At 38.5% G+C, this 15,524-nt stretch overlaps 2 protein-coding genes and 1 long non-coding RNA gene across 3 annotated transcripts; 1 reads left to right on the top strand and 2 right to left on the bottom strand.

The window, feature by feature from the left end:
- The first annotated feature begins 2,660 nt into the window (after positions 1–2,660).
- LOC112185923 (pseudo histidine-containing phosphotransfer protein 6) lies at positions 2,661–4,497 on the top strand. Its single transcript, XM_024324256.2, has 5 exons — positions 2,661–2,841; positions 2,939–3,069; positions 3,186–3,329; positions 3,564–3,636; positions 4,137–4,497. The coding sequence occupies exons 1-5, from the start codon at positions 2,773–2,775 to the stop codon at positions 4,194–4,196; spliced, it is 477 nt and encodes a 158-aa protein (XP_024180024.1). The 5' UTR covers positions 2,661–2,772; the 3' UTR covers positions 4,197–4,497.
- A 1,169-nt stretch (positions 4,498–5,666) lies between these two features.
- Positions 5,667–8,170, bottom strand: LOC112188261 (bromodomain-containing protein 2). Its single transcript, XM_024327343.2, has 2 exons — positions 7,141–8,170; positions 5,667–7,004 (listed from the first exon to the last, which is right to left on the bottom strand). The coding sequence occupies exons 1-2, from the start codon at positions 8,057–8,059 to the stop codon at positions 6,862–6,864; spliced, it is 1,062 nt and encodes a 353-aa protein (XP_024183111.1). The 5' UTR covers positions 8,060–8,170; the 3' UTR covers positions 5,667–6,861.
- Positions 8,171–10,204: 2,034 nt separating this feature from the next.
- On the bottom strand, positions 10,205–15,314 carry LOC112189115. Its single transcript, XR_005805859.1, has 5 exons — positions 15,033–15,314; positions 14,021–14,247; positions 12,009–13,357; positions 10,636–11,163; positions 10,205–10,516 (listed from the first exon to the last, which is right to left on the bottom strand). It is a non-coding gene; the product is annotated as an uncharacterized LOC112189115 (long non-coding RNA).
- Between the last annotated feature and the right edge of the window lie 210 nt (positions 15,315–15,524).

Genomic DNA, 15,524 nt, shown 5'->3' on the forward strand with positions numbered 1-15,524 from the left:
AAGGCTGCCAAAGAAGCAATACAGAAAGGAAAGAAGGCAGCGAAAGATCAAAGTCCTTTGTCAAGCACTCTCGAGAGTATAGCGAACAACCAAATAGAGGCAACCGCGGGCAAGAAAAAACTCGATGACGAATTTGCTCGAAGTCTCCAAGAGGAAGAGAAAAGAGCATATATCCTCTTACAAATCGAAATGCGAAAAGAGCAACTCCTATTTCAAGAAAGGCAAGATCGAATTAAAGAGAGGGAAGAGCGAAATAAAGAGAGGGAAGAGCGTATTATGGAGATTGATACAAGTAAAATGACACCAAATAAAAAACGTTATTGGTCAAGAAAACAAAAGAAGATAGCGGAGAAAGAAGATCTTGACGAGCAGCCGCCACCTTCTATGGGTGGATACTATCCGCAACCAAATTTTGGTGGTGCATACCCACAACCTCCTTACCCCGGTGCATACCCACAACCACCTTACCCCGGTGCATACCCACAACCACCTTGCCCCGATGGATTCCCACAACCTCCCTTAACCGGTGGATTCCCACCACCTCCCTTCACCGGTGGATTCCCACAACCCTCTGCTTTTATGGGTGGATTCCCACAACCCTCTGCTTCTATGGGTGGAGACTATCCGCAACCACCTTACCCCGGGGGATATCCTACACAACCACAATTTTCACATTTCTCTACGGATGATTCCACCAACCCTAACCCTAATGATGACCCTTCAAACGCAAATTGGATTCCTAGAGAATATGAGGATTATGATTATGATTTGAATAATTAGTTGATTATGCATGTTGTTAATTGTATTGTACTTATTCATAGTTTTTCATTTATGTAAGCTACTATTTAATGAAATAAAAGTTGTATTTTAAAATTCCTCTTATTAAAGCACATTCCTCTTATCAAAATCATAGCACCTAATAAACATAATACAAACCAAATTAAAATTACACTGACATAAAAAAACATAGACATTAGCGAAATTAAAAGCACACAAACTTCCCAAAACATAATACAAGCCAAATTCAAAGCACACAAACATAACTTGTCCCCCGAAAATATTTTTGAAAAAATAAAATTGCATAATTATGACATTAATTATCCATAAATCCATGTTAGTAGCATCAAATATATTTTATTAAAAAAAAAAAACCCAAAAAAAGAACAATGAACAGTAAAAAGAACAGTGCAGAATTCAGACTAAAAACTCAATGAACAGTGAAATGGGTGAACAGTGCCTCGATGAATAGTCTTGCCCCGGTCAAGAAAAAAACGGGTGGAAACTCATGTCCAGTGGCAGTGAACAGTACTTGATTGGTCGAATTCTTGACTTTTCGACCTTGACATTTCTTGACTACGGGTGAACTTGCTCTTAACATAAAAAGCATTAAATGAAGTTTAGAATGAAAATAATAATTCTGATAAATAAAATAAAACTAGCGAAGGGTCATTGCCGAGCTATAGTGCTCTTACCTATTTCAAAGTTTTGCTTAATTTCTTACAAATGAAGATCCAACTTTTGGTGCAGCATCATTATGCATGTATGTATATATAAGTCCGAAAAATAAAGAGCCATGATCATCATATAATACCTTTTATAGGTCCATTAATGACTCCATTACAACTTTTAGTTTTATGAAGTTTGGAATTCAATTAGTACCTAATGAACACAAAAGAGATCGATTAGAGGGCTAACTACTTTTACAAGGTCACCACTACTAATTACCCAACTCAAACACCAAAATGCATTGTCTTCCATAGAAATTGAGACCATTATTTGGCCTATGATTTTGTGACCAATCACTCCCTTTTGAAAAGTACCCTCCTCATGATGCTATTCTGGTTAAAAGACCAACAGGACATGTGGCGAAATGGGTAACTTTCTGTATTTTCTTCTAAATCTGGGTGTGTCAAAAGAAACAACATTACCCATTTTGCCTCAGAGCCTTGTTTAGCGGGCGCTTCTTCCACCTTCTCCTATTCCCAATTCTCTCGCTCAGAACCAAAAAGAAACCAACAATTTTTCTCAAGAAAGAGACAGAAAGTAGCAGGGGAAAAGTGAAACCAAAAAAGGTTAAAAAAAACTGTGAAAATCACTATTAAATGTCGAAAGGTGTTTACCTTGCATTTCTCTCGATTTGAATTGTTTTTTACTCCTCCATAGGTGTCTGGATTGATGGAGTGAGTGACTGACAAGTTACCCGCGGTTGTCGGGTGGAGAGAGTGAGGTTACAGCTTTTCACCGCCGCACCATTCTGCCACAACAGACAGCATGCCGAGCCTCACTGGCTACGGGAACAGCAGGTCACCACCTCCCTCACCCCGACTCATCAGACTCGGACTCAGACTCAGACTCAGATTAGTTACTAGCTGTTTAAAATTGCTGAATTGGGTTCGAGGCATTTTGAGAGCTAAGAGCTTGTAGGGTGGTCCGGTTGATGCCCTACATTCGCCTCGAGATTGTGTTCCACAATGCCACGCTTCGTCTGAGAACTGATACTGTCAAAATGGGCATTTAAAAATTTAGAGCTGTAGGTGTTTCATTATTTGCTTCAGTGAAGTTTGGGGAAAGAGTGGGGTCCGAAACCCAATGGTGTTCGATCACTACCTCTTTAAAAACCCAGGTGGCATTTCCCGCTTTAGCAGTCAAGGTGTCACAAGTTAAAGGAGAGCCCTAAACTAAAGCTAGCTAGCTGCTGGGTGAAGCAAAACTGAATTCTTTGTTGCTGTTGGATCATTTCCTTGTTTAGCCAAGACGGGTGTGCCAGTGTGGATGTTGGGGTTGGGTGTTGATCGGTTGCGAGCCGATATGAATCGGTTGCTCGCAATGCTCTTTCATCAGGTACAATCTATCTCACTGGTTTTTCTTCTTGTTCATTTTCGTTTTTATATCCTATATTGTTTAACGAGTAAACACCGACATTCACACTGGGTTGTAGGGAGTATTGGATGAGCAATTCTTGCAACTGCAGCAGCTTCAAGACGAGAGCTCCCCAAACTTTGTTTCTGAAGTTGTCAACATCTACTTCCAAGAGTCGGAGAAGCTCTTGAGAAATCTCAGAGCGCTTCTGTGAGTCATCATATCATCATATGTCTCTCTTTGTTTGTCATTTTGGTTGAATTCATATGAACAAGTACCAATTAGCCGGGATTATGGGTTGGTGATGATCGATGATCAACATACAGGATGGATAGGGAGTTCTCAGACTACAAGAAAATGGGAATCCATTTGAATCAGTTCATCGGAAGCAGCTCAAGCATTGGTGCCAAGAGACTCAGAAACGTCTGCGTTGCTTTTCGAGCCGCTTCTGAACAACATAACCGTGCTGGGTCAGTCACCCTCTCACTCACCAGCCCTTTTCGTCTCTGTTCTCCTCCTCATTTCTTGCGCTTTCAGACTTGCATGTAATGTAGCTCATTAATTCCTCTGTCATTTTTTAAACACTTCCACCACCGTACCTGCATTCCAGTTTCACATGAGAAACAGGAACATTCTTGCTATCAAACAAGTTGGTGCTTAATATTCTATACTAATATGGATTTGTTTGTTTGTGTACGTTTCAGGTGCTTGAGAGCTTTAGAGCTGCTGGAACATGACTATTGCTACCTTAAGAATAAACTGCACGAGTTATTCCAGGTAATTTAATTATTTTTCGAGAGTAATGCTAATCACATACTAATGTATTTTTGAACTTCGTTCGTTGAATAGTTCAAGTAAGTGTGTCGTAGATTAAGAAACTTGAGAATGCTTGTGTTTCATTTCTCATGTTTGGTAAGTGCAACATTAAAACAAAATATATGTCAAGCGTAAATAATGTAGATGCGAAGAAATCAACATTTTCTTCTTATGGTTTTTGCTTTCGCTTTTCACTTGGGATGAGTTTTTCTTTCCCAACCCCAAACCAAATAGGGAACGAATGTTTCACTTTCTCCGATGTTGTAACAATTTCCCATGTGTTGTGCATGATTTTCCAAAATTGCAATTACCAAACATGAAAAAAAATATCAAAAAAAAAGTTCATTCCCAAGGTTCACAGATACAACAGTGGTGTCAATTTTTCCTAATTCTCTATTGATTACCATGTTTATTTTTTTTCTTAATCACTGTGGTTAAGCTTCTCATTTTCAATGATACAGATAGAGCAGCAACGAGTGTTGGCAGCTGGGGTTCGGTACCCAATACAGCAGATCAATTAAAGCAATAATTCAGCCGTAAAACCCAGCTGTTGCTGCTCGTCTCTCACTTAAAATCAAGCACGTTCATAACCCCAGTACCACTGTAGTTGGAGTACTGCTAGCTACCCTATTGCAGAAGAAAAATAGATCCATTGAGGACGCAAGGTTTTTATGTCACTGCTGTAAACCCACCAGCATGCATGTGTATGTAGGCCATTATTGTAGAGATCAGTATGCTTTGAGAGTTTGAGTGAAACTGAAATCTAGCTAATTCTACTTCTACCTTTTCGAGCTAAGCTTAGCTAGCTTCCTTAACTGCATGCATGGCTGTTTTATATATTAAAGTTATAATTAAATATCTACCTGCAGATATTGATTGACTGTGAAAAGAGTTGTCTGTCACACTCAAATAGTACTTCCGTATTAATTTGATTAGATGGCTGCTTAAAGCTATCAATCAATGAACAGTAAGTACGGGAGCTTTGTCAACAGAACTTTCATGTTTTGAATGTCAAAAAATGTTTTTAATAAGTTTCGACCCACCGCAAATGAATGATTGAGTGATTGATTGGATCAACTCATCAACAACTAATATGCTTTTAAGTGATGCATATAATGCTCCTTCCACTGTAACGGTTTCAAAGTCTAAACAACCCAAATTTGAAACTACACCACGAAGGCAAGAGCTATGCTACCTTGTTACAAGAACCTACTATAATAAGTGATGCATATATTGCCGGACTTCACTTTGTTGAATGATCATGAACTGGATGATTGAACTTTTGTTAAGTGATTATAAACAGTTTAATTAAGTTTTTGTTTCGAACTAGGCCACTTTGCTACACGAATTATGATTGTTGAAAAACGTGGTAGAATTTTTTACACAAAATGGAAAGAAGAAGGCAAAAAAGTCCAAACTAACTCAGCTCATAATGGCCAAGGCTCCATCGGCCAACCAGCAAAGAGAGTCTGGGAGGACGTTGAAAACAAGTTCAGTCTTTCCATAGGGTCCTGTAAGAGATATCTCAAGTTCTTTGAATCAAATTCAAGGCACAAACAAAATTCCATCGAGAGTACTAATTCATGGCACCTATCTCGGCTAGAAGCAATTGATTGCTATACACATGAAAGATCGAAACACAGATGCAATGGAAGCTATTTGCACGTACTCCATGCAAATGCATCATCTACCCTTCACGCAAATAGGAAAGTGAGATCAAGTGACATCTTTGTTCTGTATGTGAATGGTTAATAAACTCTTAACTAATGAGGGCGTGACATTATATAGCTAACGGAACTGTTCGTAAGTTTGTTGGTCTGCCAAACGATAGACTTGGATTGCACAAAATTTGTAAGCTCTTGCCGCAGTATGTTAGAATTCAAAAATGGAAGTGTTCATTATTTATTTATTTTCAAACCAAGTGGAAATTTTCTTAAATTAAACATCAAAATTAGATCAGTTTCTTGTAACCAAAAAATGCTGGATCAGTTTCAAGCTTCGTAGCCAACAAACGCATAGAAGAATCCTAGGAACATGCAATTTCCCACGTATAGTTTACATTGGTTGCCAAAAAGTGTGCTGCCTTTTAATCCTCTAGAAAACATAAGAAAAACATACCATCTCTAAACGCTGCACCAAAGAGGTAATATCATGCAGCAACCCTTCCGCTCCATCTCGGCAAGTACTCTAGAATGTGACCTTGAAGTTGGTCAAATGAGATCCTTTGCGTCTGACTATAAACCACCACATACTTCCATCCTTGCGCATATATATCAAAGCTTCAATGCCACTAGGAAATGACCCTCAGGCTTAGCCTCCGCCATAACACTTTCATCCACTACATACCACACTCAAAAAGTCACCATTTTCATTCCATATAACGCAACCCGCTCCTCCAGCTAGTTATAGTCCCTTTATCCATGCTCCATGAGACCATGGCAATCCACATAACCTAGTGGTGGCAATTGCCAGTGGCTAATGCTGTTTAGTTGTCTTAGCTCCTACGCTGAGCTGTAGCAACAACAAACTTGATGGTTAACCTGAGCCATCAATAAACGCACAGCTTGCAACGCTCATATATCTTCTGAGTCCTGCACTTCCAAATTCTTCATAAGCAAAGGCAATGGTAGGTATGTTTCCACATAGTTGATGACCTTGATGATGAAAGAAATTTCCCAATTCCTTCCAGCAATCTTTGAAAGTAGTATGCCGTTGAATATAAAGTTTTCTAAGGTATGCAGACCGGCCAGAAGACCTCTGAAAGTCTTCCTTGAAAGAAAAGATGGAGAGTTCTGTACAAGTAACCCAGAATTGGCACTCCCGCTTAGTACCCCTTCAATCAGTTTCCACTTTAGTTTAACATAGACCTTAACTTGTAAATCTTAGTGTCCTTGAAGGTGTGAAGAATCTCTTGGAAAACTAGCAATATGCCGGAAAAAAACTTTCCAAAATGAACCTTATGCACTTGGGTAGGACTAATTAGTTTCCTCACTTGGGGACCATAGTCTTCAGATTTACCACTTTAAGGACTAGAGTGGTTAGACTACTTGCCAACTCATGAGGCAATCTACCATATGTAATGAAAGCAATCCAACACTTAGAAGCAAAATCCTAACACGTATAGTAGAACTTATTCCAATTCGGAACACAGCACCAAACTCTCCACCCAGCTATGCAATCAAATACTCACCTACAAAAGTTTCTGTCACCATTACATGAATTTTTGTACATAGAATAAATTTTGCTACGTAGCAGTATGTACTTGATGATGATGATATGCCACCATATGTGGATGTAATATTTAGTTGTTTGTGGACTCTGTTCTCCATCTGCTCACCATAACAAATCACAATGCAAGGGACAGACAATTAGAGAAGAAAAAACAGTTTCTTTAATTTCAAGTTAAAGAAGTGATAATCAATTAAGTAAAATGGAAATTCTTCGAGCTTCATCAACGGATTTCACCTTCTTCCCAATCTCCAATGCGAAATTCATCCTCATCATCAACATCTTCAAGTTCATCCCTCTTCAAATAGATGCCCAACTTCTCAAGTGTCAACCAACGATACACCCTGTAACAAGAATCCTGTTTGATGCCACCACTGCACAACAACTTGAGTTGTTGAAGATCTTGTAAAGGATTCTCGACTTTCAATCGAGCAGCCTCTTCAACCCTCAAAATTTCCTTACGAGCCTGTTCCCTTAGCCGTTTGATTCGGTGCTCCTTATATTTATTCACTGCACAAGTGATAGCAGAAGCAGAACCCTTCTCTTCGTCAAGGCCGCGCTTGATTCGGTGTTCCTTATCTTTATCCACTGCACAAGTGATAGCAGAAGCAGAACCCTTCTCTTCGTCAAGGTTTCTGGATGACCTCTTGGCCTCTCTTTTGTTGTTGTTGAGTTGTTGAAGACTTAATGGACTCACTGGACTAATAGGAGACACAGACCTATCCAAACTAGAACAAGAAGCTTTCAAGGTTGAAGACCTAGTTTCAGGAAACCGTAATTTCCACTTAGCCTCAAAAACCTGACCAAGATTCTTGGCCATTGCACGCTGTTTATCTCCATGAGGGTAATACCATAACGAATTTAGGAAGGTAAGCCTGACATCGGCCACAAAGGCATCAATACTGGAGTAGTTGTCTCTCTCCAACTTGGATTTGACGGTGGACAGATCCATAGGCCTTCGAACCTCCTGAGAATCAGGGATTCGAACAGCCACAGAGCCATGACGGTGATCAATTAGCTCCTGCAAGATCCCGCAACAAAGAAGCTTTTGGGTCTGCTCCAAACCTGTCATCTGCATCAGCTTTTGCTTCTTGGATGATGAAATCGTTGTGTCACCCACATCCTCTCTACGCCTTCTTTTAGAATCGCAACCCATAGCTGCAATTCTGAAGCGCAAAACCCAGAAAGAGACGGATGTAACGCAGAAACTAAGAGTGATAGAAGAAAACAAATAAGCGAAGCGAGTGCAATTGGAAATCCCTTATGAAACGCAAGACCCACACAGAGACACAGTGATGTCTTATTCTCCTCAGACTCCGAATTGGAAAAGGAAAGGGTCGGTTGCCCAATACGGCGTCGTGCAATGTACTAGGAAAAGGAAAAGGTCGGTTGCCAATACGGCGTCGTGCAACCCTCCAAAAACCATTTTCAATTTTAAAAGATAATAATAATAATAATAATAATAATAATAATTTAATAAAGCGTTGGGGAATGGTTTTTTCCTTTCCTTTTGTTTTAAATCTGCTGTATTTATTAATGGGGAGGAGCCAAGTTGGGTCCGTGGGGGGTTTGACGAAAATGCCCCTGCACTCCTCCTTCATCGGGAGCAGCCGTCACCGGAGTCGAGTATAACCCAAGCCAAATCCGGGAGCGCTTGTTTGGCTCGTGAATCTCGGCTATCCATATCCCCTTGTACGGCTCATCGCTTCGTATTGGCCGTCGCTTCTTCTTGACCCTAAATTCTTCTGTTCTGGGTCTGAGCTTTCGGGTATGAAAAAGTGAACTAGAGAGGGATAGAGGTTGAAGATGAAGGTGAGTGGTTTTCGGGGAAGAGAGGGAGGCAAGATGTTGCATTCTACTTGGCTTGTCATCAATGTCAATCATAATATTACTTCAGCTTTAGGATTTATGCAATTTGATTTTATCTGAGTTGGGTTACCATAGACATTTGCTCATTCTTCGACCTCCTTCAAAACAACTTCATATTCAAATCTGGGTTTTGGATGGTTATTTCAGAACTTATATTCAAACTCCGATCCTACCATGCAATTGGTCAATTGGTGGAGCAACAGGTCGAAACCCGAGTCCATCAAGAAAAAGAGTGAAAGGGGATTGGTCGCAGCTGCTCCTCTTGCTCAGCTCTAAGATATTAGAGTGTTGTCCAGAAACATCGCGGCTGCCGGAAATGGATGAAGAAGATTTGTTTTAACTATTAACGTTGACCGTTAATACACATTTATGAACAATGGACGGGTGGATCACCTAAATGGTTGAGATTGCAGGTTTTTATTATTATTATAGTAGAATCCGTTTCTACGGCGAACCCTGAGGTGATGTCAGTAGTGCAACCACGCTAGACCTCCATTTTTGAGAGGCCACCGCTCTATAGCAAGTGCAAATATATCAAATCAATAATAGTACTACATGTGCTTTGGTTCGCTTGGTCAATACGGCGTCGTGCAATGTATTAGGAAAAGGAAAGGGTCGGTTGCCAATACGGCGTCGTGCAATGTATTAGCGCGTTTCTAAACGCGTTGTTTTCTTTCATTCCCCAAGAAAATGAAATGAAAGGTGGAATATCAATTTTTTATATAATTTGCAGGATAAATCATTCTCCAAAACAAATAATCAGCACATTACTTCAACAAATAAAGTGAGACATATAAAATCAAATTATTACACAAATAAAAGGACCGATGTTTGTTCCAAAAATAACATAAAATGAAAAGACTAATTGTCACGTGTGAAGATCGTGTTAAATGATTAGTATATTAAGTATGTAACTTTTTTTAGTGTTACCTTAGATGTCGAACTTGACATCTTTACTGACGCTTCCTTTTGCAGGGGAATACCTTAGAAGTACTAGCTAGACTAAATGCTACTTGGTTGAAGTGCTGTCATATGCGAGGGCCTCGTACCCTATTGTCGCCTTCATTCTAACTCCAGCCAGTACTCGACTAATCATTGCTATATATAGACGTTGTCTCTGAGCATTTCTTGTCTAAGAGCATGATGAAGAGAGACCGGCAGTTCTCAATCTCAATCCTTCCAAGGAGCCTATGTGGGTTTTGATCCGCCAATGTTGTTCTTAGTGTACAGTTCTTTCATCCTTTAACCATGTTGGGTTAATTAGTACGTCCGTCCTTGGAGCCATATGCTTTGATTGGCATATCCAAAGTGTATGTTTAGCCAGTCTTGGTCTCATGAGTCTTTCTTGAAGTATCCATTAAATGCAAAGGCAGAGGTCATAGAGTTCTAAGATTACCAATCTCAAACAGATCTCAATATCCTTTCAAGGTTTACTTGTGCTTTCATATTGATGATGAAATCGGTCTAATTAAACATCTAGAGAATGTATATAGTACATAGAAACTCGATTGCTTTCTGAGTTGCAGAGCATGCAATTGGTGTTGAGCATTCAAGAAAAGGAGATGTATATAGTAATGGGATCATTGTGTTGGAAATATTCAAAGAAAGAAAAATCACCAAAGTAATGTTTAAGGGTCGTGGTTAAAGACGGTTTGAGTGTCCATAACTTTGTTATCTGGCAACACTCGGAAGACAAGTGCAAATTTTGGACCTTGCTCTTTCTGCCACTGTCGAATGAGCACATCTGAAAATCAAGTGAACTAAATGAGTGCTTGTGAAAACGAAATCAAAGCAGAATTGAAGTTGAAAACAGAAACTGTATGTGAGAATCTGAGGAAAATGAAAGCGTGTAGAAGTGCATACTTTTGATTCTTAAGATCGGACTTTGTATGCTTGGAGGCATCACTAAAGAATAGAATGAAGATGCAGAACTAGTGCTGCTATGTACTCAACTTTACATTGTCTGCAGAGGTTGAAATGTAACAAGTGCTGCCATGAAAAACCAAGGCATATTTGCTAGTTTTTTTCCTAGAAGATAAAATGAAACATCCCCCATTGGAAATTACGGCCTTCTCAGTATAATCTAGCTTAACCAGAACTTCTCTTTGGCTATGAAACAAGTGCCAAAAGGCCAACCAGTTTAATGTATTATACAGCAACTAGAGTGTTGGCTAGGAGGACTTGAACAAAGCATTGAAATACCTTGCGCTTCAACCACACAGACTCAAATCAAAAGGTTGGGAATAAGGAACTAAAGACGTGTACTGTCACAATTCACAAGACACCAAATAGGGCAGGGTTGATAATGATTCTTGGCAAATGCCTGACCTGGGAAATACATCTTCAATAGAGTTCCACTACCACCCCTCTGTCAAGCCTTGGAAGAGAACTCTGGCAAGAGAAAAATATACTCATTAAGTTGAATATTAATAACCTTATTTCACTCTGAAAAACAGAAGACAGCAAGCAAGCTAGACCTCGTTGTTAAAAAATGGAGTCCTTGATATAATTAACAAGACACTAACAGTTTGCAAGTATTTGCCTAAAGTTAGAATGAAGCTTCAGGAAAGTAAAACCACAATATTCCATATCGAAACAATGGGATTGAACACTAGCAAGCTGTAAGTGAAGTCCTTGCTTTACCAATAAAAACATGCCAGGATAAAAAAGAAATCCTTATTTTCCTCATTTGTTAAAATCAACTGATCCTCCTTAAGTGTATTTAGAATTGCTAACATACCTCTTGCCAGCTTCTACAACACAACCAAGAATCCAGTATGCATGGCTCCTACATAAAGGCATTTTTTATTGAGACATGCCTCATGATCAAGGTAGACATCGAACTTCCGTGAAACCAAGATGGAAAGGTAATTTAACTTCTCCACAAGGTCATTAGTAACACAGAGAGGAAATAATTTTTAAAACCAAGATAATTAATTGAAAACCAGTTCCGACTGATCTAAGAAGTAGAAGCAGATAAAGCGATTATAGTAGCACATAGACAGGATGTGAAATTGAGAATTCATAACAAGGCAAAGCTGAAAGATGATAGCAAATAATTGTCTGCTTTCAAACATAATACTTCTGTTCTTTAACCATCTCATAAGCTTCTAATGCTATACACCTTCTAAAAACTTAACCAGCTTCAGCATGCCAACTTAAAAGTTAATTGAAAATCTTGATTTCATGGAAACTCTTTATACTAAGGGTGATTTTCTTTTACCAATATCAGTTACCTGTCGGTTCTGATGTACATAGCACAGGTCCACAACAAACAACTTTAAGCCCTCTCTACAGGTAATGAAAACTATTTAGGTGCAAGAAAGATGTCTAACAAAAAGTTTTTGCTTGCACTGTGAACATTGAAATCCATCAGAAGTGCTTGAAGCCTCTTTATCATCAGCAGAATCACCATATATCCAACAGGTGCAATGCAGACAATACCAGCTACCTTCAGGAAGCTCCTGAAGTTGAAAGCACAAAACAGAAGAAAAAAATCTCCAAAACAACACATTCAAAAAAAACCCTTACAACTAGGCAAAACAAAAGGTTATCTAAGTTTAAAATCTAATTTCCTGGAACTACAGAAATAGAATCACATAGTTCGAAAAGAAATTCAAACAAAAAATCATTAACAGGATAACCTTTTTTTTGAAATTTCTCATATAACATCACAAGTTCACAACATAGTTTTCCTAGCTTCAAAAGTTCAAAACACAAAATGTAAAGCCACCATGCATTCTGGAGGAAACAGAATTCTGTACACAAGTGAATCAAGAATAAGTTCATTTCCAAGATGTAAACTTTCAGCAGTCTAAATTGAATGCTGTCTATGAAGAAACATTGAAAAGTACGTACCCTCAATACTCAACCAAGTACAGCAAATATTGGAGCACACTAAATACAAAATTTACCACATGGATCAATGTCAAAATAACCATTATGGTACGGTTTAGCTACTCATTGCAATAAACCAGATGCAATTGTAAAAACAAAATCACTGTACAGACAAGATACCCTTTTCTGGAATCAGTAACCCCACACATTTTCAAGATACAACAACTTGTGAGGAAATTGTACTGTTTCTTTTCTCTTACATGACATATACCAGAAGGTAACTTTTTGTAGTCAAGACCAATTATAGTGAATGATGTCACTATTACTAATATAGGAACATAAGGAAAAAAAAAACTGATTGAAGATTAGTGATATCACTAATCCATTATTGGCCACGTAATTCATCATCATTAATGCTTCCATATAAGCATTTCTCAATGAGTGAATTCAGTGAACTTTGATTAGGCAAATTTTTATCTATATACAGCGATAAGCCTATACACAAGTATTTGTAACATCAGGTCTCATGCCAGATATACTTTAGATCAATGAACTTAAAAACACAGTTCATGCCTTCCAAAGTTGTGTAAGGTATATGACCATCTTTGAAAATGTATTGGTCATTCAGCCCTACTGAAGAAAACCTTTGGATCTGCAGAAGCTCTGAATTCTAGGACACTGAAAAAGGCTAACCTCTTGTAAAATGTCGAACTTCTACCCTTCTGAATCCAAACCATTTCATAGAAACCTGATAAAATATGAGAGGAAGAATATTATTCCTCTAGATCTTATTTCTGATATTCAGATTACTGAAACATACAACATATGGTGTAGGCACCTTACAACCAAAGACCAGACAAGCTTTGTCTATGGTAAACTTATACAACTTCACTTATGCATATGTGAATGCATTAAATCTCTAATGAAAAGCTCAACCAAAACTGTCTACCCAAGGATTGTGGGTTAGCCACTAATCCCCGTGGTACGATAATTTTGGGCTTACTACTTCCCTATCTTGACAATAATACGTACGTTTGCGTAATTATGTAGCAGGTCGATCTACACTCTCACTTATAGTTATATGCATAGCTTACAATAGCTATAAGAAAAACAAGTAGAAGTTGTAAGCAGCAGCCAACTTTGACCACTGTTTTTCCCTCTAACAAAACCCACCCTCATTCTCATTTATAAGCAGGTGAAAAAGGGGTTTTGAAAATTGGTATGAAATATCCTCATTCCATCAAAACCTCATTCTACATAGTACTGAAGACCAATAACATAGAACCAACATCCTTCACCAATAAATAAAATACAATAATATATGCAGATAATCAAAAAAGAGAAATATTGTGAAGTTAAGAAGCCAAGTGAATCCGGGCCAAAGAAACAAAACAGAGGTACTTTAGAATACCTCATTATAGTCATGCTTTGTGTTCTTTCTTTCAGGGTTTCATATTTAAAGCAAGCAAGAACGTCTTCATCACCAACACCATACCAGCTTTCGAATTATCGAAGCCGTGTCATCCTATATCCCTCTGATCTAACCATGAAAAGGTTGCAGAGCAGTGCAAATATGGGGAAAACTTTGTCTTGTAGACCCTTCTCTTCTCAGTTCTCACCATTGTCAAGAGCCAACTCCTGAAGAATCAGAAGTTTAAGTGAAGTAGTGAACTACATCAGTGGTTATAAGAACGAAACAGAAGCTGGAGAAGAATACATAGACTATGAGATCCAAAGATATATCAGACTATATCAAGAGAATACATTTCCAATCCTTGAGATCGAAAGTGCATGCTAGGAAGAATCACCAAAGGATGGAATGTCTATGAAAGATGCCACCAGGAACCAACACCAAATGCAAAATCCTTTTATTGGTTTTGAGATTCATAGAGACAGAGAGAGTAGGAACAAGACCAAGGAAAAGAACAAGTGCTGCATCTTTACTTGACATTGTCAATAGTGATTATAAGGGAAAAGAAGATGTTTCCATGAACAAGAGAGAAAAAGATGTCAACGCCAATTGCATTACAGCATGACTAGCATAGGAATATGAGGAATAGAGTATGATCAGAAATCAGTATTCCATCACGTCTATGTAATTCATCATCACTAATGCTTCATTACAAGCAATTCTAAATTAGTGAGTTCACTGAACTTTGATAAAGAGCATTATTCTATGTATACACCCTTTACATAATGCATTAGCCATTCAGCTTCATTTTCAAAAACCCATGTGTCTGCAGAAACTTTGAGTTCAACATTAACACTGAAAAGGGTTGGTCTGTTACAAATTCTCGAACTTCAACCCGAATCCAAAGCTTTATTCCCTAAAATTCCATATGGGTCCTCAAGAGTCGAGATCAACTACATATAATAGAATCAATGACCGAAAAATAATACACATCAAATGTGCAAAAGCGAACCTGCAGAGACTTTATACCAGCAATATCAAACATTCAGTTGTGGAGAATCTGCACAATGTCAAAAGAGAAGGGAATGAGGCAAAAACAAAACAGAGGTATTTTAGAATACCTCATTGGTAGGATATATTTATTTTTTCTTTTTCTTTTGGGCCTTGGAGTTCAAGGAACAAACACCACAACCAGTTCACCGCCACCACACCACTACCACCATACCAGCTTTCGAACCCCTCTATCTTTTGGAAGAGCCAAAGGCATTAACCACAAAGCTAAAGGGAAAGCCGGTGTTGTCTTGTCGTTTCAGAAATATATCTATGTAAATCTGGGCCAGCCGCATCAATTACCCTCCCTACCATTGGGCCATTATTTTGAGTCTTTGACACTACCACAGAGAGATGGGTCCACAGAAAATCTATAACTTAATACAGGTTTTTTTTTTTTTTTTGAAAGAGTGATTCTAGTTAAATCTCCTAATTTGCTATTTGGATCTCTCAT

This window comes from Rosa chinensis, chromosome 2 (genome assembly GCF_002994745.2).
Source record: "Rosa chinensis cultivar Old Blush chromosome 2, RchiOBHm-V2, whole genome shotgun sequence".
NCBI classification, from domain to species: Eukaryota; Viridiplantae; Streptophyta; class Magnoliopsida; order Rosales; family Rosaceae; genus Rosa; species Rosa chinensis.